Here is a 25,038-nt window from a genome sequence, read left to right as displayed (position 1 = left end):
CTTCGTGCACGAAGACGTCTTGCGGTACTTTATATTTGATAAAGTGTGCATAGTCATCATCATAAGTATCGTAAACCGGATCTCCAGTAATCTCTATGTAAACAGTTTCTTCACTTTGAAAAAAACAAATTCGCCATGATTCCATAATCGAGTTTTGATGAAGAAACAAAAAACACCAACTCTGATACCACAATAATCATATTTAATATGAAAATTTCTAAAATCAAAGTCTTCTTGATTCGTTGAGAACTCTCAAATTCTAACCGTAACAAAGAAAATAAAGGTTTCAAACCTTTTTTTTTTTATTAATCAATACACTGAATACAAACGTAAGTCTAGATGGTTATATATATATAAAAACATAAAATTCCTAAAACAATAACGATAATTATCTAAAATAAACTATAAATATTTAAAATATTTGTAAATATCTATCTACGTCACAAAGAATAGCACTGAAGCATATATGTAAGAAACATGTTCGTCGGGAGAGCCAAATGAAAGACACTGCACAAGCAAAGGTACCTGCACATGCATAGCATTGACCAAAATACTAGTGGAGAATAATTCGAAAGTCAATTTTTTTTTCAATTTTATAAGGTGAATATATCCTCCCGTATTAACCTCGAAAGAGCAACGAATTTGACTGTACCACGAAAGAGAGATAAATATCACAGGGTTACCACGTGGACAGAAACTTCTACCAACCATCCATTTTTCCACTAAATAAATATTGTTTTAATTAACTTCTAATTATCACAAACCAAATATAATAGGATTAGCGTGCTTGACAAAAGAAAAGTGATTATTCTCTTAATGATTTGATGATAGCAACAAAAAAACAAAAACACAACAGAGAAGAAAGTGAAATTGCTTTCGAGCAAAAGCAACTTTTTTTTCTTTTTTCTTTTAAGGCGAACTCTGCAAGATTCAATCCGCCATTGAAGCTCGTTCACTCTTTTATTCATCATCTTCCTCTCAAGTTAAAGGTAGACACTTTATCCTCTCTATCACACTCCTCGATCAAAAATAGGCATTTGTGTTAATACTGTTTCAACAGAATGTCGGTAGATTCAGCCTCTGAACATTATGTTTTGGTTTCTGTCTTTTAATCTGATTAGTACTAATTAGAACGGTCGTAGTTTCGTCTAAATCTGGGGTTAGACATAGAGTATGTGCAGCAAAGTTTGGACTTTATCTCAATCTAGAAAAACACTTAATCGCGTCATTATTGTTTTGCCCAGTCTTATGAGGAAACTTACGTGTTTGAATCTCTCCTTTCTTTATATAGAACACCACACCAATTTCGTAAGCGGTTAGAAACTTCAACATCTATCCCCAAAGATCAAAGCTTTTCACCTTTTGTGTTTACCAACAATCTCCACCAAGTTTCATGAATATACTAATCTGTCTGAATCTTTTGTTTTGTAGGTTACTAAACTGACTTGAGAGGGTTTTGATTTGAATCAAAAGGGTTTGATGGGGACAGGGAACTCAAAGGAAAGCTGGAGACAGGAGTCTTCTTCATCATCGTTTAGGTCAGCTTCAGCTTCATCAGCATCACCGTCTTCATCTTCATGGGCTTCTCATCAAAGCTATCCTCAGTACGGTCCAGAAAGCTATAACTATCCTCCTACACCTTCATATGCTCCTCCTCCACCTCCTGAGTATGCTCAGCCTCCTCCTGCACCTTCTTATAGCACTCAGCCTTATTCTCAGCCGCCTTCTTATAGTCATGGCAATGATAAAAAGAGACTGGAGCGGAAGTATTCTAAAATTTCTGATGATTACTCCTCTTTGGAGCAGGTAAGCTGAATCTTGATGATTAGAAGTAGATTCTTGTGTGGTTAACAGAAAAAAAATAGCTTCACGTTATTGTTCTTTTTCATTTAGGTGACAGAGGCTCTTGCACGTGCTGGTCTAGAATCTTCAAATCTCATTGTTGGTATTGATTTCACTAAGAGCAACGAGTGGACAGGTCAGTGAGATTCAAGATTCTGTCTATAGTGTAATGCATCACATTCAAAAGCAATTTATTATTGTGTTGTTGTTGTTGATAACAGGGGCCAGGTCTTTCAATAGGAAAAGCTTACATTACATAGGCAATAATCCCAACCCTTATGAACAAGCGATAACTATCATAGGAAGAACCTTAGCCGCATTTGACGAGGACAACTTGATTCCATGTTACGGTTTTGGAGATGCGTCAACACATGATCAAGATGTGTTTAGTTTCAATCCAGAGGATAGGTTCTGTAATGGGTTTGAGGAAGTTCTTGGTCGGTATAAAGAGATCGTGCCTCAGCTTAAGCTCGCAGGGCCAACTTCGTTTGCTCCGATTATCGATATGGCTATGACCATTGTTGAGCAGAGTGGTGGACAGTACCACGTCTTAGTGATAATAGCAGATGGGCAGGTTACAAGAAGTGTTGACACTGAGAATGGACAGTTAAGTCCACAAGAGCAGAAGACTGTGGAAGCTATCGTGCAAGCGAGGTTTGAACATTGTCTGATCTTTGAAAGTATCTCTCTTTGTTAGCTGATTATATGCTTTTATTTTTTTTCTATGGTTTAGTAAGCTTCCTCTATCAATAGTCTTAGTGGGGGTTGGGGATGGACCATGGGATATGATGAGGGAGTTTGACGATAATATTCCATCCAGAGCTTTTGATAACTTCCAAGTAAGTTATCTTTTGAGCTAAAACCATCAAAGATATTTTTGATGTTCTGATATGATGTTCTGTTTCTAGTTTGTGAACTTCACAGAGATCATGTCAAAGAACAAAGCTCAGTCCTTGAAGGAAACAGAGTTTGCACTTTCTGCTCTCATGGAGATTCCTCAACAGTACAAGGCGACGTTAGAGCTTAACCTTTTAGGGTAAATCCCCAAACATAATCTTTATCAGCTTGGCTTCAATCTAGTTCTCAACTTTTTTCTTGCTCGTTGCAGAAGAAGAAATGGGAATATCCAGGAACGATTCCCTCTTCCACCTCCAATGCATGGTGGAGGATCATCCTACAACAACAAGCCAAAGGCTAATCGTGTTCCAAGTTTCAAACCGAGTGTGCCTCCTTATCCAACTGAAAGCTATCCCGTAAGGTCTAGTCCTGCACCACCACCAGCTACAACCTCTGCTTCTGAAAACCAGGTATGTATCAAAATCTGTTTTGAAATGTTGTTTAGAAAGTTTTGAAACTTCATGTTCTTGGTTCTTTGTAACAGCTATGTCCGATTTGTCTGAGCAATCCTAAAGACATGGCCTTTGGTTGTGGCCATCAGGTAAACTTTAAGAACACAGTTTTAAACTTCTTATTATTTTACTAACTCGATTGAAACATGGAACTAACTTGGTTTCTGTTCTGGATGCAAGACTTGTTGCGAGTGTGGACCGGATCTTGAAATGTGTCCGATTTGCCGTGCACCGATCCAGACAAGAATAAAGCTCTACTAACAAGCAAGCAGGCCAAGATGGACTACACTTCTCTCTCGTGTTAGTTTTGTTCGTTGATTTACTTTTCTAACTTGATCTTGTTCCAAAATCTTTTGTCTTCTTTGCTTGGAACTAAAATGTTGCTATCAATGCTTGATCCTTTGTCCGTTTTTCAGTTCTTTTGATGATTTTTTTCTAATAAATTTGAGTCCTGAAATTGGGTATACACCAGTAGTAGATACCATTTACCTACTCCCTTCCTTTTTAGCTAAATATGAAAATGTAATGTTGTTTGTTTTCTCTATATTAACTTGGCCAACAATACAAACAAAATGATAGAATCAAAGAGATGTTCTGTTTTGTAACTCTGTCAAAACATTAACAAGTGTCTTTGAATCCCTAAGCTGCAGAAGACTTCACCATGCGGGACTTTCTATGTGTTACCAATTCAGTGTGTGTGTGTCAGTGTGTGTGTGAGACTTATATTTATCTCGGTGCAGCTAAAGTATTGGATATTATTAATTCGGGTTGGTTCAACAGCACAATAAACTCTTGAAGATCAAAAGCCTAAAATGTATTTTTGTGGTCCAATTCTTATTTTCTAAATACAATCAAACAAACGTCATAATCTGAGTTGCTTATATTAGTATATTTAATAAATAGTTTGTGTGGATAATTTTTAAACAAGAGAATTGGTTTGTGTTTTTTTTAGAAACTATTTTTGGTCAGATCATTTTAATATAATTTATAAAAATAGATTACAAGCTTCATTTCTCCTCTAATCCATCAATTTTCCTAAATTTTCTCATCTTCCAAAACATTTAAATTGACTTCCCCCATGTCTTATTCTTGCATCCTAGAGCTTTTGCAGTAAGAAAAAAAAAAACAAGTTAAAATAAAAAATACTGCTCTAGCTTTTGGAATATATTCCTTTTAAATCTCAATAAAAAAACCTATAAAAATGGCACGTCAATTTGTCACATTGGCCCTATTGGCTTTAACCGTGGCCACCGTTTTCGCTGCTGACGCTCCCTCAGCCTCTCCCCAAAAATCTCCATCACCCACCACTGCCCCAACCAAGGCTCCCACCACACCAACCAAAGCTCCGGCCGCCGCACCTAAGTCAACCTCAGCTTCTTCACCCAAAGCATCTTCCCCTGCTGCAGAAGGACCCGCTGCTGAGGATGACTACTCCGCGGCTAGTCCCAGTGATTCTGGCGAGGCACCCACCGACTCTGCTGCCTCTCCTCCGGCTCCCACACCCGATAGCACATCCGCCGATGGACCAAGTGAGGCAGAGGCACCAAGTAGCAGCGCCGTGACCACCGTCAAGCTCTCTGTTGCCGGCACTATCATCACCGCCGTTAGCTTCCTTTTCTTTTCTCTCTAAGTTAAAAGGAGTTCAAGTTTTGTTTCAAGGGATTACCATACAATTTTTTGAGATGAGGCCGTAAATGTATACGTTTATAAATCGAGGTTTATTGGAGTTAATAAAAACTTAACTATCTATATGGAATTTTGTTAATAAAATTAAATGTTGCGGAAATGGTCTTCCGTCGCTTAACTATACATTGATATTTTTTAATACAGAAGAAAAAGTGTTAAAAAGACAATTAGTCAGTGTAGATGGGACCCTTACAATTGCTCTTTTTCCACGTATGTTTTGCTCTGATTGGTTCCCCTACTCTCTCTGACATGCTTTATTGTTTCCTCTTCAGCATTTTCTTCTTGCCAACGTCAGGTCTCTTTAAATGGCTCATTTGTAACTCCAGTGTCTGTCCACGTTATAATTTCACGGTTTCACCTGTAATAATACTAGTCAAATCTAACAACTAGTTACTAGTATTTTGCTCGAAAAAATAATAATCTAACAACTAGTATTAACCAGAATTTTCGAAAGTAGTTTCACAAAATAACATAAAGAAAAATTGCTTTTGAAAATGGCATCTTTTAAAATATCCTTGAGAATATCCTGTATATAATTTTAAAAATTATATTTCTTATATATATGTTATTGACTTCTTGCTCAAGTTAATTCATACAAGATTGCTATGTCCAGTTTTTCTTTTTATGTGAAAAATAAATATAACTTATATATGTTATATGAACTTGAACTTTGATGCGACATCCTAAAAATGTTTACTATTCTAACACATTAAAATAGTATTTAACCATGAACTTTATATTTACTAGAGTACACCGTGATTTAACAAGATAACCATGATTTTGCAAAGTGTAGCCCCAATCTCCTAAAGTACTTAAGTTTGTATAAACTAATTACTGTTCGTGTAACCTTACATAATTGCAGCCTAAAGCAAAGGTAAAGATAAAATAAGTATATAAATCTTTTATTTCACGTGAATGCTATAAAAAAAAAAGAAAACTGGAGTACATGCGAAAGATGTCATCAAATGACAGCAATGGTTCAGGATGCTACTGTACTACAAAATCACTTCGTGCCATTGCTGTCGATGGAAGGAAATTTAAGATGAACACAAGTTAAAAAAAAAAAATAATAATAATTCCCATTTACGAAATATATTTGTTGGTGCCTCCAAAAATATCTAACCTTTTATATATGGGTTTTCTGCAAAAAAACCCTCAATGTGGTTTTTTTTTGCAAATTAATCCGCGAACTCAAAAACCCACAGGTCAACCCTCCAAGTGCCAGTCAAACCGCAATATAACCCTCGGCCATATTTATGTGTATTTGACTGTGTATAATTTTAACATTTTTTCAATACTAGGTCATTTTGGCGCTAATTTTTTAATGAAAAAAATTTGTTGAACTCCACCTTCATTGTGCATTTACGCAAACTCCCATGTCTGAGAAAAACAAGGTCATTTCGTTTTAGAAATCTATATAATTGCGTTTGTTAAGTAAACAAATATATTTGTTGGCCGAGATGGTTATATAGCATGCACATGGTATTTAAGGTTCAAATTTCAAACCACGAGTTCAACAAATTTTTTTCATTAAAAAATTAGCGCCAAAACGACCTAGTATTGAAAAAATGTTAAAATTATATACAGTCAAATACACATAAATACGGCCGAGGGTTATATTGCGGTTTGACTGGCACTTGGAAGGTTGACCCGTGGGTTTTTGAGTTCGCGGATTAATTTGCAAAAAAAAACCACATTGAGGGTTTTTTTGCAGAAAACCCTTTATATATTGCTCACTTAGCAATATCTAACCTCTAGAACAAAAAAAATATCTAACCTTTTTATATAAATCCGTGAACTTTATAAATTACTAGTGGTTAGTCCGCCCTACGGGCGGGATATTATACTAAAAGTTATTTTATATGAATTTTTTAATTTTTATGAAACATTATATAAACTATTCTAAATAAAAAGCAATACCATAAACTAACAAATAATAAACAGAGTTTTTGAGAACATATTGTTTTTTTCAATAAACGTTTTTTGGTTTGAATTAAGAATAACAGTAATATTCATCATTTTGTATACATAATACAAAAGTAACAGAAGTGATTCAGAAAAATGTAATGACATTTTCTTTTCTTTTCTTTTTACTTTGACTTAAGAAAAGAAAATCTGAAATTTAAATTAATAAAAAATTATTTATTTCAAGAACTCTCAAGTTTAAAATTCTTTACATGATAATAAATTAATCCACGTGCAAACTAAATCAATAAAAATATAATAGAGAAATTTAATAAAATAATTAAACCTAATTTTTAAGTACTATATAAATAGTTTCAATAATATCAAAATAATAATTAGTATATTTTAATTTAACAGAAAATGATGTTTTAGAATATATATTTGTTTGAGGGAATAATTATATTTTGAATGAAAAGTCAATTAATGTTTTACTGATTATGTTTTGTTAATTATTATAGCTTTTGATGAACTCTATTTAATAACAAGATTATATGTTGAAATTTTTTCTCTGATATTTAATATATTTTTAAAAATTAATATTTTATAAACTAATAAAACATGATACTTCAAAGTATGAGCCAAACTGTGTAATAACAAATTATTTGTTGGAAGTTTTGTTTACTTTAGTTACATACCGCTTTATATCAAATAATTTAATCAAAAAATTAATATGAGCGAAACGTAACTAAACAAAAAAAAATTTAAATATAGTGTAACCACTAATAATCTAGAAATCAAGATGAACCAAAAAAATATACATGTTGATTGAAATTTGCTTTTCTTTTCATCGATAGTGAATCTATCCTGTAATTTTTGTGTTGGATTTGTATTGAATGAAAGCCTATAACTCATATCTCATCAAACGTTCCGGTCTCAGTTTTTATTACATAGTACCATCAAAAACTTTGTTAAACATATATAGATCACATAATTAAATGAAATAAAATAATCAAAGAATATGTTAGCTTTATATTACAAATCCCCAAAAAGGTACAATACAAAGAATCTTTCTCAACGAATATTGAACTTCTCCTGGACTGTCACACCTTCATGGACACATGTCCTTTCACAACATGATAAGTGTTCTCCTTATAACATGCTTGTCTATATAAAACGCCTGAAAACTATCTCAGGAGAACAACTATTAGCATTGATGTTATAAAATCGTAGCTTCTTTCCAGTCTCAATCAGAACTCCACAAGAATGGTTTCCATCATTTTATTTTTCCGAGTCCTCACTGGTTCTTGTATCATAGAACAGCTCACGGACATTGTTATCTTCTTCCTATTTTCCGGGCCCTTGGCTCTGCATCTTCCCACTTCTATTCAAAACAGTTTTGAGGCTTAGACTCATCTTTGCAACTCTCTACCGAGTTTCCAACCGTCATGACCTTTGTCTGAAAATTGAAAAACCCTTCATCTTAAAATTACAACGAACATCAAAAACGCCTTTAAAGCTACAACGTAAAAAACAGTTAAAAGATTTAACAACTAAGAATACTTGAAATCTAAATAATTAATCTTACCTACTATCCTTTTAAGAGAGTAAATCTTGCATAAAGAGAATTCAATACACCAGAGCTATATCTTTAAGCACCAGTCAGGAAAACAATCTACATGTGTAAAGGAAAAATTTATATCAAGTCGATTCACAGAAAAAGAAACTGAGACCAAAAATGAAGAGAAGACAAGTATCACTGTATAAGGTAACTTCATTCTAGAGGATGGAATACAAAGTTAATCTAATATATATCAATATATGACTCTCAAAGTAGATAGAGACGCGAGATCCATATGACTTAGATAGAAGAGTTGTTCAATGAAGAAATGGGACATGAAGATTGTGATGTGACGGAAACAAACCAAGCTTTGAGGGAAAAATATTTTATCTATGCTTAGATACATAACATAATTTTGGGCAGTCACGCACATGTGAACGATTCTTTCCTCAAGTCCAAAAACAAATCATCATGAAGTCTAAACAAAGCGTCAATAAAACAGAAAAAGATGCATCAACCGCTACCGTGACCACTTAGCATCATTTTACTAATTTGGAGAAAAAGCCATATTTATAGTATTAAGGAGAGAAAAAGGATAAAGATTGAAACTTGAAACTTTATTTGCGAAGCTTTTGTTCAAAACAATCATCAGTCTCTTTTTTCACAGGAATATAATAAACAATTGGAATTTGCAGGACATGAGAATCTGGGACTCTGAAATCCAAAAAAAAAATCTAGAACTAATGATTTAATGGTTAGAAAGGTAGACTGCAAAATGATGAGTTGTGGCTAAGACGCCCTACGGGTGAATATATATACTGAATAAAATATCTAATGAAGGCAGAGAAGATGAATGGATGAGCAAATAGTGAGCTGCTTGGATTGAATGAAGTCATCAAGAGCAATCACTTAACTGAAATATAATGGTAACGTCGTCCAAGGTGCACATATGGTGGTCTATGGCGAAAAAGTAAAAGCGTTACGTAGTCGGAGACGCAAACTCCATATGACTTAGATAGAAGATAAAACCAAAGACATAGTCTTCGTGGGGAGAAAACGTAATTGAATTCCAAGAGAGGACTCGTAATCTATGTAAGAATCTATAAAAACGAAGACAGAGCTCGCCGGACTTACCTTCTCATCCAGGAAAAACATATTAGGGATCCCGTATAACTGTGGCTATTCATCGCAGAGAAGGGACCGTTTTATAGTTGAGAGTCTCAAGCGGCTACCATTGATGATAATGATGATGTTTAATTCAGAGAGAGTGGGATGAGTAGTGGGTAAGCAATAAATGATGAGACTGAAAGAAGAAACATACGACGTTAAAACTTACAGAGTCTCTCCTTTGACTTTCAAAGAGACGAAGAGTGAGTGGAGGAGCCAAATCCTGATAGCAGGAGCTAGAAACCCTAAAGAAGATGGGCCAGTTGGTAAGAGCCCACAGAAAAATAAAAATTAGTAGCCCAAAAAGTTTTGAAAAAAACTCTCAGTGATCACGTAAAGAGGAGAGGACAGGTGTCACAAATTGCCCCATGCTAGATGGTGATGTGGAGGAAGGAGGAGAGAGACGACTCTCCTTTATTGTATAAGATAAATGCTGTGTGGTATCTAAAAATTAAAAACAAAGTGCTCTCTCGAAAAGTTGAAAAAAACTTGGAGTTACTCATAGTTAATCAAAAGTCAAGTCTACTCAACATTACTCCCTCCCTACACATCCAAACACAATCCAAAATTACAATACCTTTATCCAATGATTGATCGACACGCGTCAAGGTACAATCACGGTCAGCTTTCTTTTACCCTCACCTACATACTAGAGAGAGAAATAGAAAGGAATGAGAAACACAGTTAGAGAGAGCTCTGTGACAAACTCAGTCCGGTCGGCGATGAGAAACAGAGTACGATAACATCTAATAGGATCAAGAAGACGAAACACATGGAATCAACTTCCATATACAAGTCTCCTTCAAATCTCGAAACGTCTCGTACTCGTAAGCTCAGAAAGAACACGAAAAAGCTCAAATTTCTCAGCCTCAAGCTCGAACTCACGAAACAGAGCAAGACGAAAGGAGCTGATACGACGCCGTCTAAGGAGAAGAAAAGAGCGGAGACTGTGGGAGAAGAGAAAGAAGAAGAGCTTGCAGCTTACCTCTTTAACTCCGCCAACGACAGTACATTCTCTTCGATCAACGATCTCCTCCCTTCCTCCTCCTCGGCCGTCCGGTTAGACTGCGACGGAGAAAAGAACCTGTCTCCGTACGATAGGCAGGAGCACGTGTCGTCTTCTTCTTCTTCTTCGCTTCTAAGGACGGCGATGAAGAAAGGAGCGAGCGAGGAGGGAGAGACGACGGAGGAGCGGTGGGTGAGTTATTCGGAGGTGATGAGTCGGAGCGGAACTCCACGGTGTTGCGGCGGAGATGGAAACGACGGACGGTCCTCGCTGGCTTTGAAGCTTGATTATGAGCAGATCATGGAGGCTTGGTTGGATAAAGGGACTCTTTATGTCGACGGAGAACCGCCGCAGACGGTGCCGGACTTGCATGCTTCCGCTGACGTAAGTAAACATCTCTTTTGGTTATTTATTATATATCGTAATCAAAGGTTAACGTAACTAATTACCGGTGAAATATTAATGAGATCATGGGTACTTTCTTGAAACTGTAATAATGACAAACTAACTTTTTGACAAGTTGTCACAGTATTATCGCGTTGACTAGAAATAAATAAATGTAACGGGAAAGTAACAGTATGGTTTTTTTTATCGTTGTTATTAGTTAAGCTGGTTCAAAGATTTGATACTAGGCAAGTGTGTATTTGATGATGGTTTAGGTGTTTACAAGCGGCGGAGAGGCATTATGGGCGGTGCCGGAGATGGAGACAATGGAGAGGTTATGGAGAGTGCATAGAGAAGCTAGTTTGCTTCGGTATAAAGAGAAACGGCAAAGCCTCCTTTTCTCTAAGCGGATTCGATACCAAGTTCGTAAGCTCAACGCTGAGAAACGTCCTCGTATTAAAGTAAGCTCACCTTCTTTTCTTTTCAACAATTTACATACGTACACTACTGGATAATTAGTCTGTATTTAATTTTGGGTTATGAACGCGATGGCTGTACTAATACAAACTATTAGGCTATAATAAGTAATTGACTGAACTCACTGAGAACAAGAACTGGTTTGATGCGTGGAACTGCTGGTTCTAATTATGGTTTTGGTTCGTCTCTTTTCAGGGCCGGTTTGTGAAGAGAGATGATTTATAGACCACTAAAAACTGGTGGTTTGGACTTGCGGGTTGTTGGACAAACTACTAGTCTTTTCGAAATAACCAAGCAGCGGATGTTTGGTAGTATAATATTAGAGACGGTAGGGCCGAACCGGAGAATACCGAGATATGAAAGGTGTTGGTCTGTATAGGGGTATTGACCAGCTCGGTTATGCAGAAGTTTCGGTTTGTTTGCCCGTTTTAGTTCTATTATCATAGAAAACTTTTAACTAATCTTGTACCAAATCATCTGAACGAATAATAATAATGAAAGTGGATATTAACGTTTAGAGATAATGGAGTGCATCATATTTCTTGTGTTATCGTTTTCAGCATGTAACTAAATATCTCATACTAAGTAAATAAAACAAACTAAGAGTATGAAACTTTCTGAAAACCTTAAAATATACTCCATCTGTTCCTAAATATAAGATTTTTTAGATAAAACACACTTATTAAGAAAATTACTTTTTATCTAAAAAGTATCATTAAAAATTATTCAACCAATTACAAAATAGAACTATTAAATTTGATTGATTACACAATTTTTGATAAATTTAAAGTTACATAAAAATACGAGAACATCCTACATATTGGAACATAAAAACTATTCTAAACATCCTATATTTAGGAACACATGGAGTATTACATGCAAACATTAATTTTACAAATTCAATATAGAAATTTATATAATAGTATAGTGCATTATGCATGACAATCCTATCAAGCAACTATTTCTTGGCTGATTTTATATTTTACCTAGAAGTACTTAACAAGCAACTAATTTGACAAATTTGTTTAGTTGTTTATACGATTATAGTGAGACAAGAAGCGGAAATGTTGTTACGATCAAGAAGCTTTTTCTCTTTGAAGGCAGGATCTTCTAACAACAACACCTTGTCTTTTTCTCCAACACCAACCATGTGTAGATATTCATCATCCTCTCTTTCTTTCCCTTTGAATAATAGCCTTTGTTGTTTTGGCTCTAGACCAGTGAGCAGTGATAGTACCATCTTAAGTTCTCCTGTAAATCCATAAGTATAAATTAGTTAAATATCATGAATATTTGTATGATCGATAATTTTTCATAAGAAAAATAAATTTGACATTCTAGTTTAGATTTTCATCTTTTAGAATGGTTTTCTAGTTTTTGAAATAAGAGAAATGCCATCGTTCCAAATTTTTTTTTTTTGATTTTAATAAAGGATAGCTTTTGCGAACTTGCATATATTAATCCAAAATTTTAACAAATTCTGTAATTCAACCAAATTATAAATAAGTTGAGAGATGAGAAATTGACCAAAAGTGGAGGTTGCTTCAATGGATAGATCATGAAAAGTAGCAAAAGTAGAGACTCTAATGGAGATCAAGTCATCACCAATGCTCTCTTGTCTTTTTTGAACAAGCATACCTCCTGGTCTAAGTTCCCATTTGATTTCATTATTGCAGCAGCTAATATTGTTGTTGCTATTACCCAATCCCTTTTGTTGCTGATCTTGTTGTGTGCCTTTGTTGTTGGTTCTTTTACCAAAACCAAATCTAATCCCAAATCTCTTAGACTTGAACTTCATCATCTCTTTCTACTTAGATTTCTGGTGTTTTCTTTTTAATATTTTCTTCTGTTTTCTCTCGAGCTTTGGGATACATAAACATGGAAACATTTAGGTAGTTTTTATAGGAGACAAGAGGTTAAGAAAAGGACAAACCCACATACATGCTTGCATGTGCAAGCTGCCTTTTGCAATTTACAAGTCTTCCTCTTTTAATAATGCTTGTAAAGTAATAATGTGGAGTCACTTAATATACAATAAGAAAAGCCATGAATATGTGCCGACAAAGGATAAATCAGATTTAAATATGATTAATCGAGTTTGTTAAGAGAAGAGCTTCAGGCACATGGGCGATGGTTCGACTGATAATAAACAATGGTTCCTTGATTGAAGGATCGAACACGAAAAAAATGCAAGCAAAAACAATCAAAACTATAGGATTGTTAATTAGTTATAAGTTATTATGGGTAGGCTGTATTTTATTTAAATTTTTCGGGGACCGACCTTGTTGTATTAAAATTTATCTCAGTTTGACGAATTAATTTCATAATTTGCTTTTTTGTTTGTCAATACTATTTATATATTGAATGTACAAAAGATGGTCATAGATGATAAAAGAAAAACATAGAAAAAGTGGCGATGATAGTTGTTTAATCATATAGCTAATCAAGTAAAACGGACAGTAGTTTAACTTGTTCTGTAGTCCCAATCAAGGTGATTACGATTCTCGGGTGAACTTGAATCTTGGTGTAAACATCCCATGTGGTAGGACCAATTTGGAAAATTAATAATGCATGAAAACTTTTGAAATAACGACAAATTCACAAATTATAAAAGATAACTTATTGATTAGCTCAGAGTTATAAAGTACAAGAAAAGTGTTATTGTTGGGTTCACCCCCTAGGTTCAATAGGATTTCATTATTTCAAATTCGATATTTTTTAAAAAAATAAACAAAATATTATCAAGTTATATTATATTTAAAAAAAACAAAAAAAAATAGCACTTACAGAAAAAAGAATTAAAAAAATTTTTTTTAACGTCGTCAGCAAAACACTAAACCCTAAATCCTAATCCCTAAACCCTAAATCCTAAACCCTAAACCCTTGGGTAAACCTAAACCCTTGGGTAAACCCTAAACCCTTGGGTAAACCTAAACCCTTGGGTAAACCCTAAACCCTTAGGTAAACTCTAAACCCTTGGGTAAACCCTAAACCCTTGGATAAATCTTAAACTCTAATTAAAAACACTAAACCCTAAAACTCTAAACCCTAAATCCTAAACCCTAAACCCTTGAGTGTTTTAGTGTTTAGTGATTTTGATTTAAAGTTTAAGATTTATCCTAGAATTTAAGATTTATCCTAGAGTTTAGGGTTTACCCAAGGGTTTAAGATTTAAGATTTAGGGTTTAGAGATTAGGATTTAGGGTTTAATGTTCTGTTTACGACGTTAAATTTTTTTTTTTTTTTGTAATTACTACTATTTTTTATTTATTTATTTTTACCTTTTAATTTAAAAAAGATAATATAATTTGACAATATTTTGTTTCCTTTTTTAAAAGATATCGAATATAAAATAACACAATCCTATTGGTTTGTGAACCTAGAGGTTCACCTAGGGGGTGAACCCAAGAATAAGTCACAAGAAAATATCATAGTGAGCTTGTATATAAATAGAGTTATTCTTGGGTTCACCCCCTAGGGTGAACCTTTAGGTTCACCAACCAATAGAAAATTGTCATTTTAAATCTAGTATTTTTTAATTAAGGAAACCAAATAACTTGGCAAATTATATTATTTTTTCAAAATAAAATTTAAAAATAAATAAAAATAATATATAAAAAACGAATTCAAAAAAAAAAATGTTGTCAACAAAACACTAAACCCTAAACTCTAATACTAAACCCTAAACTCAAATCCTAAACCCTAAATTCTTGGGTAAACCCTAAATCCTTGGGTAAACCCCTAAACCCTTGGAAAAACACTAAACATGTTGTCAACAAAACACTAAACCCTAAACTCTAATCCTAAACCCTAAACCCTTGGGAAAACCTTAAACCCTTGGGTAAACCCTAAACCCTTGGGTAAACCCTAAACCCTTAGGTAAACCCTAAACCCTTGGAAAAACACTAAACATTTGGATAAATTCTAAATTATAAATCTTAAACACTAAACTCTAAATCTTAAAAATAAATATTTTTTTAAATAATATTTTTTTAGAACTATTGTTATTTTTATTTATTTAATTTTTTATTTTTTATTTTAAAAGCATAATATAATTTGGCAAGTTATTTTGTTTCCTTAATTAAAAGATACTAGATCTAAAATGACAACTTTCTATTGGTTGGTGAAAGGTTCACCAATAGGGGGTGAACCCGAAAAAGTCATATAAATATGATGAATCTAAAATAAAATCTTCGACAAGATATTTCTTATATGTAAGAGGTCAAACAACTCAGCTTATAGTTACATAAGATTTGCCAAATCTGATCATGTAGAAGTTATTAGTGGAATATCAATCTTTCGATTGCATTCCCAACAATTGTAAATCATTTTCAGCATTAAAGTTATTCTAATTAACTTTAACAAGTTTTATATTCGGTGTTAATAGTTTTTCCATTGTCCATCGAGTTCTTGGCCTATTTTTTTTACGTCGTCTTAGCCACCAGATTAGTGTTCGTCTCCTTGTATGTTACGTAACACTAATCTCCAATCATATTATGGATCTTCAATCGTAAACATGCAGGCACATGTATGAAATCAAGACCATCTACTATTTGATTATTAATGGACAAGGTGATATGACACATCAACATGTTGCAGTAGCTAGAAGACGGTATCTGAGATATGGTGAATCCACAATTATATTTCTCGCCCCACCAACATGGTTGCCCATATATAACACATTAAAAATATAAACAAATTGTTTTGATATTTATCTATGCACACAATAATGTGTTTGTGGAAGTTTATACTTGTATTATTTACATGTCTATCTGCATGGGCCAGACATGTTTATTGGATTTTTACTAAGGGACATATATCCCTTGTACCCAACCGTTAAGTATGGTCTTCAATGGAATTGTGTCGAGTAGATCATATGGAACTTCTAATTCCATTTCTGCTTGCAAGAAAAGAAAACCACTTCTAGTTATCACATTGACAAAATTAACTGATCAAAACTAACACATGTTTATGCACAAATATTAGATCAATATTTTGAATATATTTTAGTTTTATTGATTTAAATTTTCGAAAATAATTTATAATGGAAAAAAAACAATGCATAATTGCCAGCATTTGTTGATAAAATAAAAAGATTAGATAGAAAAAACTTTCATAATTCTTAAAGGCCCAAAAGAAGATTTTGGGCCAAATTATGGACTTGTATTGAGTGAAACGACACCGTTTACATGTTTCTCTCTTGCAACAGTTGAAGCTTACCCGCTCACAGAAAATTGAATGGCCACAAGCGCACCACACCATCACTAAACCATCTCCGGTGTGGCTGCGTCTGACTTTATCATGCTTCATTGATAAGCAGTGGCATGAATATATATCGAGCGATTGTATAATGATTGGTTGCGTTTGATACTCACTATCTGTTTCTCACACAAAGATTCTTCTCTGTTAAGGGTCATCTTGTTTTGCTGATTGTTGCATGAAACGTGTGAACTGTATCGCAAAGGTGCGACCTTGAGGAGTTTAAGTTCATGGGTTATCATTGGTTGATCTAGCTGGTGAAATCGTGCTGTAAAAAGATGCAAGCTTTAAGCATCTGGCCGTTAAAGTCTGGTCTTTTGGTTGGATCAAGATTGGAATTTGAGTTGGATTGTTCTTGTTTCTTAGTTAGCCGTAAGATTAGAAAGAGACATTGTAACTTTGGTAGTATCTCTAGCTTGATCTTGGATTCGAGTAATACCTCAAGAGTCTTGTTTCTGTGTGAGCCAAAGAGAGGTTCGTTGAGAACATCCGTTGGAGTAGGATGGGCCACGGAGCAACGAGAAGAGGAAGTCTCCAGGGACAAAACCAATTCAAGAGTTAACGTAAGAGAGCTAGCGTATAGTTTACGAGCTGCTAAGACTGCTGATGATGTAGATGTTGTTCTCAAGGAGAAAGGAGAGCTGCCACTTCAAGTCTACTGCGCTATGATAAGAGGTTTCGGCAAGGACAAGAGACTGACGCCAGCAATGGCTGTAGTAGAATGGCTCAAGAGGAAGAAGAGCGGTCCAAACCTTTTCATATACAACAGTCTCTTGGGCGCGGTGAAAGAGTCTAATGAGTTTGGAGAAACGGAGAAGATACTGAGGGACATGGAGGAAGAAGGCATTGTAGCAAACATCGTCACTTACAACACTCTGATGGCTATTTACATGGAACAAGGAGAGTTTCGCAAAGCCCTCGAGGTTCTTGATTTAATCGAGGAGAAAGGCTTTGAGCCTTCACCTGTAACTTACTCAACTGCTTTGCTGGTGTACAGAAGAATGGAAGATGGAATGGGAGCTCTAGAGTTCTTTAGCGAACTCAGAGAGAGATACTCTAGGAAGGAGATAGGGAACGATAATGATCACGATTGGGAGTTTGAGTTTATCAAGCTCGAGAACTTCGTCGGTAGAATCTGCTACCAAGTGATGAGACGCTGGCTGGTGAGAGACGAGAACTTAACCACCAAAGTGCTAAAACTTCTGAACGAAATGGACAATGCGGGTGTTAAACCGAGTAAGGAAGAGCACGAGAGGCTCATATGGGCGTGCACGCGGGGAGAGCATCACCACGTGGTTGGAAAGGAGCTCTACAAAAGAGTTAGAGAGAGGTTCCCCGACGATGAGATAAGCTTATCCGTCTGCAACCACTTGATCTGGCTGATGGGGAAAGCCAAGAGATGGTGGGCGGCGCTGGAGATTTACGAGGATCTTTTGGAAGAAGGACCTGAGCCTAACAACTTGTCTTACGAGCTGGTTGTCTCTCACTTCAGCATCTTGCTGGGGGCAGCTAGCAAGAGAGGGATATGGAGGTGGGGAGTTAAGCTGCTTAACAAAATGGAAGATAAAGGAATAAAACCGCAGAGCAGGCACTGGAACGCAGTTCTTGTTGCCTGCTCTAAGGCCTCAGAGACAGCGGCGGCGATACAGATCTTTAAAGCGATGGTTGAGAACGGGGAGAAGCCAACGGTTATCTCGTACGGTGCTCTCCTTAGCGCGCTTGAGAAAGGGAAGTTGTATGATGAAGCGTTTAAGGTTTGGAACCATATGATTAAAGTGGGGATCGAGCCTAATCTTCACGCTTATACCATCATGGCTTCTGTGCTAACGGGACAGGGGAAGTTCAATCTCTTGGATACGCTTTTTAAAGAAATGGTTTCCAAGGGTGTTGAGCCTAGCGTTGTGACGTACAACGCGGTTATAAGCGCGTGCGCGAGGAACGGGCTGAGCGGTGAGGCTTACGAGTGGTTTGGGCGTATGAGAGGAGAGAAAGTTGAGGCTAATGAGATTACTTACGAGGTGTTGATTGAGGCTCTTGCTGATGATGGGAAGCCGAGGCTTGCTTATGAGTTGCATTTGAAGGCTCAGAGCGAAGGGCTTAAGTTGTCTGCTAAGCCGTATGATGCGGTTGTTAGAGCTGCTGAGAGTTATGGAGCGACTATTGATGTTAATCTGTTGGGCCCTAGACCAGAGAAGGAGAAGAGAGGTTAAGCAGTGTTTACGTTAGATTTCGAGAGAAGATGATGAAACAGGTTTCATGTTAAATTGATGTAACGAACATGTACACGAGACAAGATGATGCAACAGAGTTTATATTCGATGATGTAACGAACATTTGTGCAAGAGCCACAGTACTTGAATACACCGTTAAGTTTTAAGTGTCTTAGTTGGATAACTGTAAACCGAATTTGAACCAGGCTTCAACCGGTTCTTGATTATTATTATTTTGTCAAAATCGGCTCTTGATTAGTACTATACGTTAGTGAGTTCTGTATTTTTTTGTTTCCCTCAGAATAAATATATTAGCACAAGAAAATTTACAAGTACAAAAGGTGTTCATAGAGCCACAAGTAGGCATGGGAGTTAAGGGGCCATCGGTTCCGGTTCTGCTGATTTGGATTTTTGGGTTTTTAGTATTATGCTCATAAGTCTCATTCAGATTTTACTAATTATTGGGTCGAGTTCGGTTCTTTCCGAGTTCGATTCGGATCGGATTGTAATCAATGTCTGAAATCATCTAAAATATATTTCTTTAAATCTGAAAAATTGACCCAAAAAATTCAAAATATATAAATTATTCACAAATCCAATTAAAAATTAATTAAATTATCTAAACTAATAAAAATTATTCAAAATAACAAATAAAACAAACTACCAAAATCTTAGAATACTATAAAATATTTAAATTACCTTAACATATATAAAAACATTCACATATTTAACTAATTTCATATATCTTCGGATCCTAATTCGGATTTCGATTCGGTTCGGGTTATACTCAAACCCCAAAGTACTAAACTCATAAGTCTCGTTCGGATATTTTTATATAATACTTTGGATCCGATTTCGGTTTTTTCGATTCAGATTTAGGTAGGTATTTCGGCTTGAGGTAAAAACGCCCAAGCCTAGCCACAAGCATCGTCAACACGAAGACCATCATATCTACCCAGAAGGAAACCAATCAAAAAATACAAAGGAGACATAGATAGAAGACTACTAGCCTTTCTCATTAGCAAAAAAAATCAAATAACCAAAGAGGGGAATCCACAGCAACATAAGATTGACCAAACTGATCAAGAGTTGCTCTCTTCGCAATAAGAAAGGCTCCTCTATTAGTCTGCCTAGCTTCCAACTTCACTTTCCACTTTGGTGTGGTCAATAATGTGGTGTTTGGAATTGAAGATACTGTGATTTCAAGTTTTTTTGGAAAGACCTTTGGCGTGGCCGTCTTTCAAATTTGACAGTGTTCTACTGCTTTCTGCCCTTGATTACATTACATAGTGAGTTATGTCTTTTATCGGTTAAGCAGTAAATAGTTCTTTATAACAATGTAATTTTAATATAAGTATATAACAGTATATTGTTATTAAAAAAATTTATTAGTTTATAGATGGAATTAAGTTATATTTATCGCACTCAAGGTCTTGTAAGACAACTAGTAATATAATTATAAGAATTAATACAATGATTGCAAAACTCCAAACACTTGACGGAAGCAACATTGTCGTCACTGTCTTTTATCCCAACAACTACAGTCACCGGGATTTTAATAATATGTTTCAACTTAATTTATGTCGGCCCGATCAAATCAAATCTTCTTAAGAAAAATTATAATAGTTCTCAAAATTATGGAAGAAGTGATTACTTTAGTTGTTTTTGTTTTTTATTCAAAAAGAAAAATCAAATCAAATACATGCTTTCGAATGAAGTTGGTATAGTTTTTTTTTTTTTTTTTGTAAAAGTAGAGGTAGGTTCAATTTATTTTGGAACTCATTGTTAATTTGAAACGGGTCAATTTTCATATGTTTTCTTTACAGATATAGTATATGTCTATTTCATTTCATGAAAGGCCGCATTGACCTAATTCACCTAACTATAAATAACACTTTGACAGCATAATGTCATATACTATTAATTAATCCAAAACTTATTTTGTTGCACATGTAGAATTGATTTGCGGTATATGTTATACCCGTTTTATTCCAAGAATTTTACAGTTTCTACCAGTACTGGTTTCTACGTCTCCATATATAGTTTGAACTTTGAGAAATATATATATGCATACATCTTGTATGAGAAAATATACATCATCGCGCGGCCGCCATGCATAATCCACATCTTACGTACATACATGAAACTAAGCTACAAATTACTTAAGATTATTTATATATTTATAGATATATTCAGATATATTACAATGTTATATCACATTCTGTCATTAAAGGAAAATATTATCATCAAGATTGGTGAAGAAGTCCCATGGTACCAAAGGATCCGTCATATAGGTCAAGTCCCATTGCTCTAAAGAGATCGAATCTTCTGCAAAATTTGATGAAGATTCGCTTCTTGAAATATTACTATATAAAGAAGAAGACGAGATAGATATCTCGTTGCCTTGCATTTCGAATAGAGATCCGATGTCTACTTCATCTTTGAGAGTCTGTTCTTTGGTTTCTTCTCCTTCCTTGATGGTAGAACACATGTTTGGTTTTGTTATCTGGTTAGATTCGGTTTGGTCGGTAATATTATTCATTGGTTCGTGTGTAGCCGGATCTAAACCAAGATGTTTCATCTTCTTCTTGATCTTCGTATTCCAATGGTTTTTTATCTCGTTATCCGTTCGACCAGGGAAATGAGAGGCAATTTTAGACCACCTGCAACGTCCAAAACATTCATTAAACATGTAATAAGTTGAAGGCGTGATTAAAGGGTTCAGCATATAACGTGATTATATCAAACACTTTATATTACGTCTCCAAATCAACTTACCATTTTACCCCAAAAAAATCAACTTACCATGCAGAAGTTTTTTATATTTATAAGTCCATGCAGAAGTATATGCGTCAAGCTCAGTTTTATCTCATAATTTATGATATAGAGTAGCGGTAATATATTATAAAAATGAAATGATCGTATACCGGTTGCCAAGTTGAGAGTGAAGTTCCATAATACGTTCTTCTTCAGCATCAGTAAACCCACCTCTCTTGAGATCCGGTCTCAGATAATTAATCCATCTCAGTCTACAGCTCTTACCACATCTCAACAAACCTTCATGCACACGTAAACATTTAAATAAACACAAATAACATAAGAAATAGGCCTAATTATGGATGCTTAAATAAGCATAAATATATACATATATCTGTAGGTATAAGCAGACAACCTGCGAGTTTGGGGACAATTCTCCAGCAGTGGATGCCATTGTTAAGAATGAAGTTCATGAGTCTATGATCTTCTTCTATAGTCCATGGACCTCTCTTCAATCCAATTTTCTCACAGCAAGGTCTCCTCCCCATCGATTTTTTCTTTTACTAAAAAACAAGCTCTATAATGACATTTATCAAATGTAATGCATATAGCTATAATGCTAATATAAAGCAAAGCGAGAGAGGTTGATGTGTTAGCCAGAAAATATAAAGAAGAGAGCTTTGAATCAGGTCATGGGCAATACCTATAAATAATAAGAGGTGAGTTGGGTAGGGAAAGATTCTCTCTTTTGACAGGTCACTTACAGACTAAAAGACAAATAAATCCAAAATTAATGCAAAACACTAATAAGTGAAGCAGTAAACAATGATTACGGAGACGCATAAACAAAGATTTAGTGAGAAGTGTGTGAGGTTGTTTTAAAGTATTATGAACTAGTCGACAAATTTAGCTTATAATCAATTAGTTATCAAAGGCTGCGGTAAAGCAATATTAAACTGAATGCGTATAAGTAATTTTTTTTTAACTTTATAAATAAATTCTTGCATCAATATGTTGTAGTAGTATATAGCGATTGCAAGTTATTAATTTGTTTGCTTTATTGTAATAAAAAATTCTTATTGTTGAGTTGATGATATATAAATGGTTTGTTTACTTTAATTGGTTACTATGAATTAACTGATTATTGTTTTGTTAAAAGTTTGATTAAAAGAAAACAGTTTAAGATTTGTTTTGATCTATCGGTCCCCTCCTCCAGGACGTTGTGCTTATTCTGTCATCAAGGCATCTTTTATTTTTCAACTATTTTCTGTAAACATTTTGAATAGTTGTTGTGAACATTTGATGACTCCACTTTTTACGTCATCATTTGTTAAGTTTGCAATTCATGATTAGGCAACTTGCTTAATATAGAATGTCATTGCTAAGATCAATTTACTAGTTACTATAAGTTTAACGCTCTCAGTTAAGAAAAGTAGAACTGGTATGTTCTGTTCAGTCGTACTGAAATAAATCCACAATTCATGATTAAAAGAAAACAGTTTAAGATTATTGTTTTATGTCATCATCTAATATTACATGTTTGCAATATTAGATGTTATTAATTAAGCTACACTGATTGGAACAAATGTTTTTAATAAAATATAGTTTGGGTCAAAATTATACTATACCCGAAACTTTAAAAAAAAAACAGATCCCTTGTATATTAAAAAAGAATCATCGTAATAAATACATTCATACTATAATAGAGATGTTCTAACTTCACAATGATTTGATAATAAATATGTTTACGCGTTCACACTATATTCATAAATGTGTTACTTTGCGTTTTTTTAATATAAAACTCACATAGATTGTTCTAATAAAACTCTGGATTTTTCGGTTCGAATAAAAATAGATGACGAATCAAAAGCCAAACTATACATATATATTATTTTTATTGTTTACGGATAAAGTTGAGCAAAATATTCATAAATTTTGATTCGGTTCGTTATCCGTTTTGATTTGAACTAAAAAAATCTAGATATCTGTAACTCTACGAAACAAATCAAATACTAAAATACATATCCAAAAAAAAACCAAATCACAAATACCAATATTTTTAGGAACATATATCTAATCTGATCTGTTATATGCATATATATACATATATGTAAAGAATTATATATATACGTTATATATATTATACTTTATATCAGTTTTACAATATTTTTATGAATTAAATTAATTATATTAGGTACTAGAATTAAAAAGTTAAATAATGTTTTATTTTTGTAATAAAATATTATTAAAAAAATCAATTATTTTTAAAATTTTATTTACGAATAAAATCAGATATTCTTTAAAACTCTAAAACATTTCGGATATCCGAATCACCGAATATCTAGGTGGCTAAAGATCGAATCGACATAAATGCTTCCAAATACCCAGATATTCGATCTGTGCCCACCCCTATTTACGGATATAATTTTATTTTCTTTATATGAAAAAATGACTAATGTCAAGGCTTTTTTTATTTTAAACTAATTTTTATTTTATATTTCATGTATTATTTTAAACAAAAATGTCAACTATTTATATATACTTTTTACATACACATACATGTGCACCTTGATGTGAGCACCGTGTAACTAAGTATTTACCACAACTGAAGTATATATTTTTTTTAAAGTTGAAATATTTTTTTCTTAATGCTTCTTTCACTACCGACCAAATTGTAGTGAAATAATTTGTCTTAATAATTTTCTTTTCTTTTTCTGAAACTATTATCCGTTCAGAAACTATAATATGAAATTATTGGTTCAACATGATGACTATTTAAAATTCATAACATGAAAATAAATAAATAATATTAATTTTTGGTTTTTACCGGAAAAAACAAAAAAATCAAACAATTTAACCGAATAAACTAAAATGAATATTAATTTAAAACAATAGTTATATTTTAGAACATTAAAAACCAAAAAAAAAAATTTAAAACCGAACCAATATCCAGATTTAACAGATTTAATGTCTTTTTATTAAAAATAACGAAACTAATAATCATATCCCGCGCAGGCGCATATTATTTTACTATTTAAGATGTATACACTAGTGACTGAAAATGTAGTGCAAATACTTTAGTCATCAAGGTAAAGCTTCAAGCACAATATCAATGTATCACCATAAACTAGTTTGCAATAGCTATTAATTTAAGTAATATTTTCATTTCATAGTTTATATAGAACTGGTATGTTCAGTCGTACTGAAATAAATCCACAATTGCATTAAAAATACTAAAACTGGAGGGGTTTCGGGTTCATGCACGAAGGAATATTCTCGAAGTACTCCAAGGTATATATATGCATATATCAAATAAATAGAAATCTATCTAATATGTTGTAAAACAATACTGAAGGTTATCAGGCTATATGTCATAATCTACTATTTAATCGTGAACTACCAACCCAAATGATTTTAAAAGAGAAAACCGATCATATG

At 34.0% G+C, this 25,038-nt stretch overlaps 6 protein-coding genes and 1 long non-coding RNA gene across 12 annotated transcripts; 4 read left to right on the top strand and 3 right to left on the bottom strand.

The window, feature by feature from the left end:
* Positions 1 to 810: 810 nt before the first annotated feature.
* On the top strand, positions 811 to 3,655 carry LOC106416541 (E3 ubiquitin-protein ligase RGLG2). The gene is made up of 9 exons (XM_013857459.3): positions 811 to 989; positions 1,432 to 1,806; positions 1,894 to 1,978; positions 2,064 to 2,496; positions 2,576 to 2,681; positions 2,751 to 2,878; positions 2,951 to 3,149; positions 3,224 to 3,280; positions 3,372 to 3,655. The coding sequence occupies exons 2-9, from the start codon at positions 1,480 to 1,482 to the stop codon at positions 3,450 to 3,452; spliced, it is 1,416 nt and encodes a 471-aa protein (XP_013712913.1). The 5' UTR covers positions 811 to 989; positions 1,432 to 1,479; the 3' UTR covers positions 3,453 to 3,655.
* A 618-nt stretch (positions 3,656 to 4,273) lies between these two features.
* LOC106417913 (classical arabinogalactan protein 6) lies at positions 4,274 to 4,940 on the top strand. The gene has a single exon (XM_013858628.3). It carries the CDS (start codon positions 4,393 to 4,395, stop codon positions 4,819 to 4,821), a length of 429 nt encoding a protein of 142 aa, XP_013714082.1. The 5' UTR covers positions 4,274 to 4,392; the 3' UTR covers positions 4,822 to 4,940.
* Positions 4,941 to 7,788: 2,848 nt separating this feature from the next.
* LOC106417672 lies at positions 7,789 to 9,901 on the bottom strand. Of its 4 annotated transcripts, none has more exons than XR_007321091.1 (3): positions 9,677 to 9,901; positions 8,368 to 9,568; positions 7,789 to 8,238 (listed from the first exon to the last, which is right to left on the bottom strand). It is a non-coding gene; the product is annotated as an uncharacterized LOC106417672 (long non-coding RNA). The 4 variants fall into 4 exon arrangements; XR_001283377.3 differs by having other exon boundaries at positions 8,368 to 8,454; positions 9,475 to 9,716; XR_007321092.1 differs by lacking the exon at positions 9,677 to 9,901 and having other exon boundaries at positions 8,368 to 8,454; positions 9,255 to 9,670.
* A 94-nt stretch (positions 9,902 to 9,995) lies between these two features.
* On the top strand, positions 9,996 to 11,898 carry LOC106416680 (zinc finger protein CONSTANS-LIKE 6-like). Its single transcript, XM_013857596.3, has 3 exons — positions 9,996 to 10,897; positions 11,173 to 11,358; positions 11,570 to 11,898. The coding sequence occupies exons 1-3, from the start codon at positions 10,280 to 10,282 to the stop codon at positions 11,597 to 11,599; spliced, it is 834 nt and encodes a 277-aa protein (XP_013713050.1). The 5' UTR covers positions 9,996 to 10,279; the 3' UTR covers positions 11,600 to 11,898.
* A 210-nt stretch (positions 11,899 to 12,108) lies between these two features.
* On the bottom strand, positions 12,109 to 13,346 carry LOC106417673 (BAG family molecular chaperone regulator 2). Of its 3 annotated transcripts, none has more exons than XM_048751957.1 (2): positions 12,980 to 13,346; positions 12,109 to 12,625 (listed from the first exon to the last, which is right to left on the bottom strand). In XM_048751957.1, exons 1-2 carry the CDS (start codon positions 13,173 to 13,175, stop codon positions 12,408 to 12,410), a joined length of 414 nt encoding a protein of 137 aa, XP_048607914.1. In that variant the 5' UTR covers positions 13,176 to 13,346; the 3' UTR covers positions 12,109 to 12,407. The 3 variants fall into 3 exon arrangements, with proteins under 3 accessions (XP_048607914.1, XP_022554373.1, XP_013713905.1); XM_022698652.2 differs by having other exon boundaries at positions 13,013 to 13,345; XM_013858451.3 differs by having other exon boundaries at positions 12,902 to 13,262.
* A 3,245-nt stretch (positions 13,347 to 16,591) lies between these two features.
* On the top strand, positions 16,592 to 19,018 carry LOC106418350 (protein LOW PHOTOSYNTHETIC EFFICIENCY 1, chloroplastic-like). The gene has a single exon (XM_013859040.3). The coding sequence runs from the start codon at positions 16,912 to 16,914 to the stop codon at positions 18,841 to 18,843; it is 1,932 nt and encodes a 643-aa protein (XP_013714494.1). The 5' UTR covers positions 16,592 to 16,911; the 3' UTR covers positions 18,844 to 19,018.
* A 1,931-nt stretch (positions 19,019 to 20,949) lies between these two features.
* On the bottom strand, positions 20,950 to 22,794 carry LOC106418045 (transcription factor MYB20-like). Its single transcript, XM_013858727.3, has 3 exons — positions 22,016 to 22,794; positions 21,771 to 21,900; positions 20,950 to 21,506 (listed from the first exon to the last, which is right to left on the bottom strand). Exons 1-3 carry the CDS (start codon positions 22,146 to 22,148, stop codon positions 21,071 to 21,073), a joined length of 699 nt encoding a protein of 232 aa, XP_013714181.1. The 5' UTR covers positions 22,149 to 22,794; the 3' UTR covers positions 20,950 to 21,070.
* Positions 22,795 to 25,038: the final 2,244 nt, after the last annotated feature.

The sequence above is a fragment of the Brassica napus genome, chromosome C3 (assembly GCF_020379485.1).
Source record: "Brassica napus cultivar Da-Ae chromosome C3, Da-Ae, whole genome shotgun sequence".
Lineage (NCBI taxonomy): Eukaryota > Viridiplantae > Streptophyta > Magnoliopsida > Brassicales > Brassicaceae > Brassica > Brassica napus.
Note: the sequence above shows the minus strand (reverse complement) of the source record. Positions and strands in the feature narration are given on the sequence as shown.

Excerpts from the sequence above, each read along its gene's own strand:
- LOC106416541 (XM_013857459.3), top strand. The coding sequence starts at position 1,480 with ATGGGGACAGGGAACTCAAAGGAAAGCTGGAGACAGGAGTCTTCTTCA. Across the intron at positions 2,879-2,950 it reads TTAGAGCTTAACCTTTTAGG|AAGAAGAAATGGGAATATCC; the intron begins GTAAATCCCCAA and ends TGCTCGTTGCAG. Across the intron at positions 3,281-3,371 it reads CCTTTGGTTGTGGCCATCAG|ACTTGTTGCGAGTGTGGACC; the intron begins GTAAACTTTAAG and ends TCTGGATGCAAG.
- LOC106417913 (XM_013858628.3), top strand. The coding sequence starts at position 4,393 with ATGGCACGTCAATTTGTCACATTGGCCCTATTGGCTTTAACCGTGGCC.
- LOC106416680 (XM_013857596.3), top strand. The coding sequence starts at position 10,280 with ATGGAATCAACTTCCATATACAAGTCTCCTTCAAATCTCGAAACGTCT. Across the intron at positions 10,898-11,172 it reads ACTTGCATGCTTCCGCTGAC|GTGTTTACAAGCGGCGGAGA; the intron begins GTAAGTAAACAT and ends ATGATGGTTTAG. Across the intron at positions 11,359-11,569 it reads AGAAACGTCCTCGTATTAAA|GGCCGGTTTGTGAAGAGAGA; the intron begins GTAAGCTCACCT and ends GTCTCTTTTCAG.
- LOC106417673 (XM_013858451.3), bottom strand. The coding sequence starts at position 13,175 with ATGATGAAGTTCAAGTCTAAGAGATTTGGGATTAGATTTGGTTTTGGT. Across the intron at positions 12,626-12,901 it reads TGAAGCAACCTCCACTTTTG|GAGAACTTAAGATGGTACTA; the intron begins GTCAATTTCTCA and ends ATGGATTTACAG.
- LOC106418350 (XM_013859040.3), top strand. The coding sequence starts at position 16,912 with ATGCAAGCTTTAAGCATCTGGCCGTTAAAGTCTGGTCTTTTGGTTGGA.
- LOC106418045 (XM_013858727.3), bottom strand. The coding sequence starts at position 22,148 with ATGGGGAGGAGACCTTGCTGTGAGAAAATTGGATTGAAGAGAGGTCCA. Across the intron at positions 21,901-22,015 it reads AATTGTCCCCAAACTCGCAG|GTTTGTTGAGATGTGGTAAG; the intron begins GTTGTCTGCTTA and ends GTGTGCATGAAG. Across the intron at positions 21,507-21,770 it reads CACTCTCAACTTGGCAACCG|GTGGTCTAAAATTGCCTCTC; the intron begins GTATACGATCAT and ends TGGACGTTGCAG.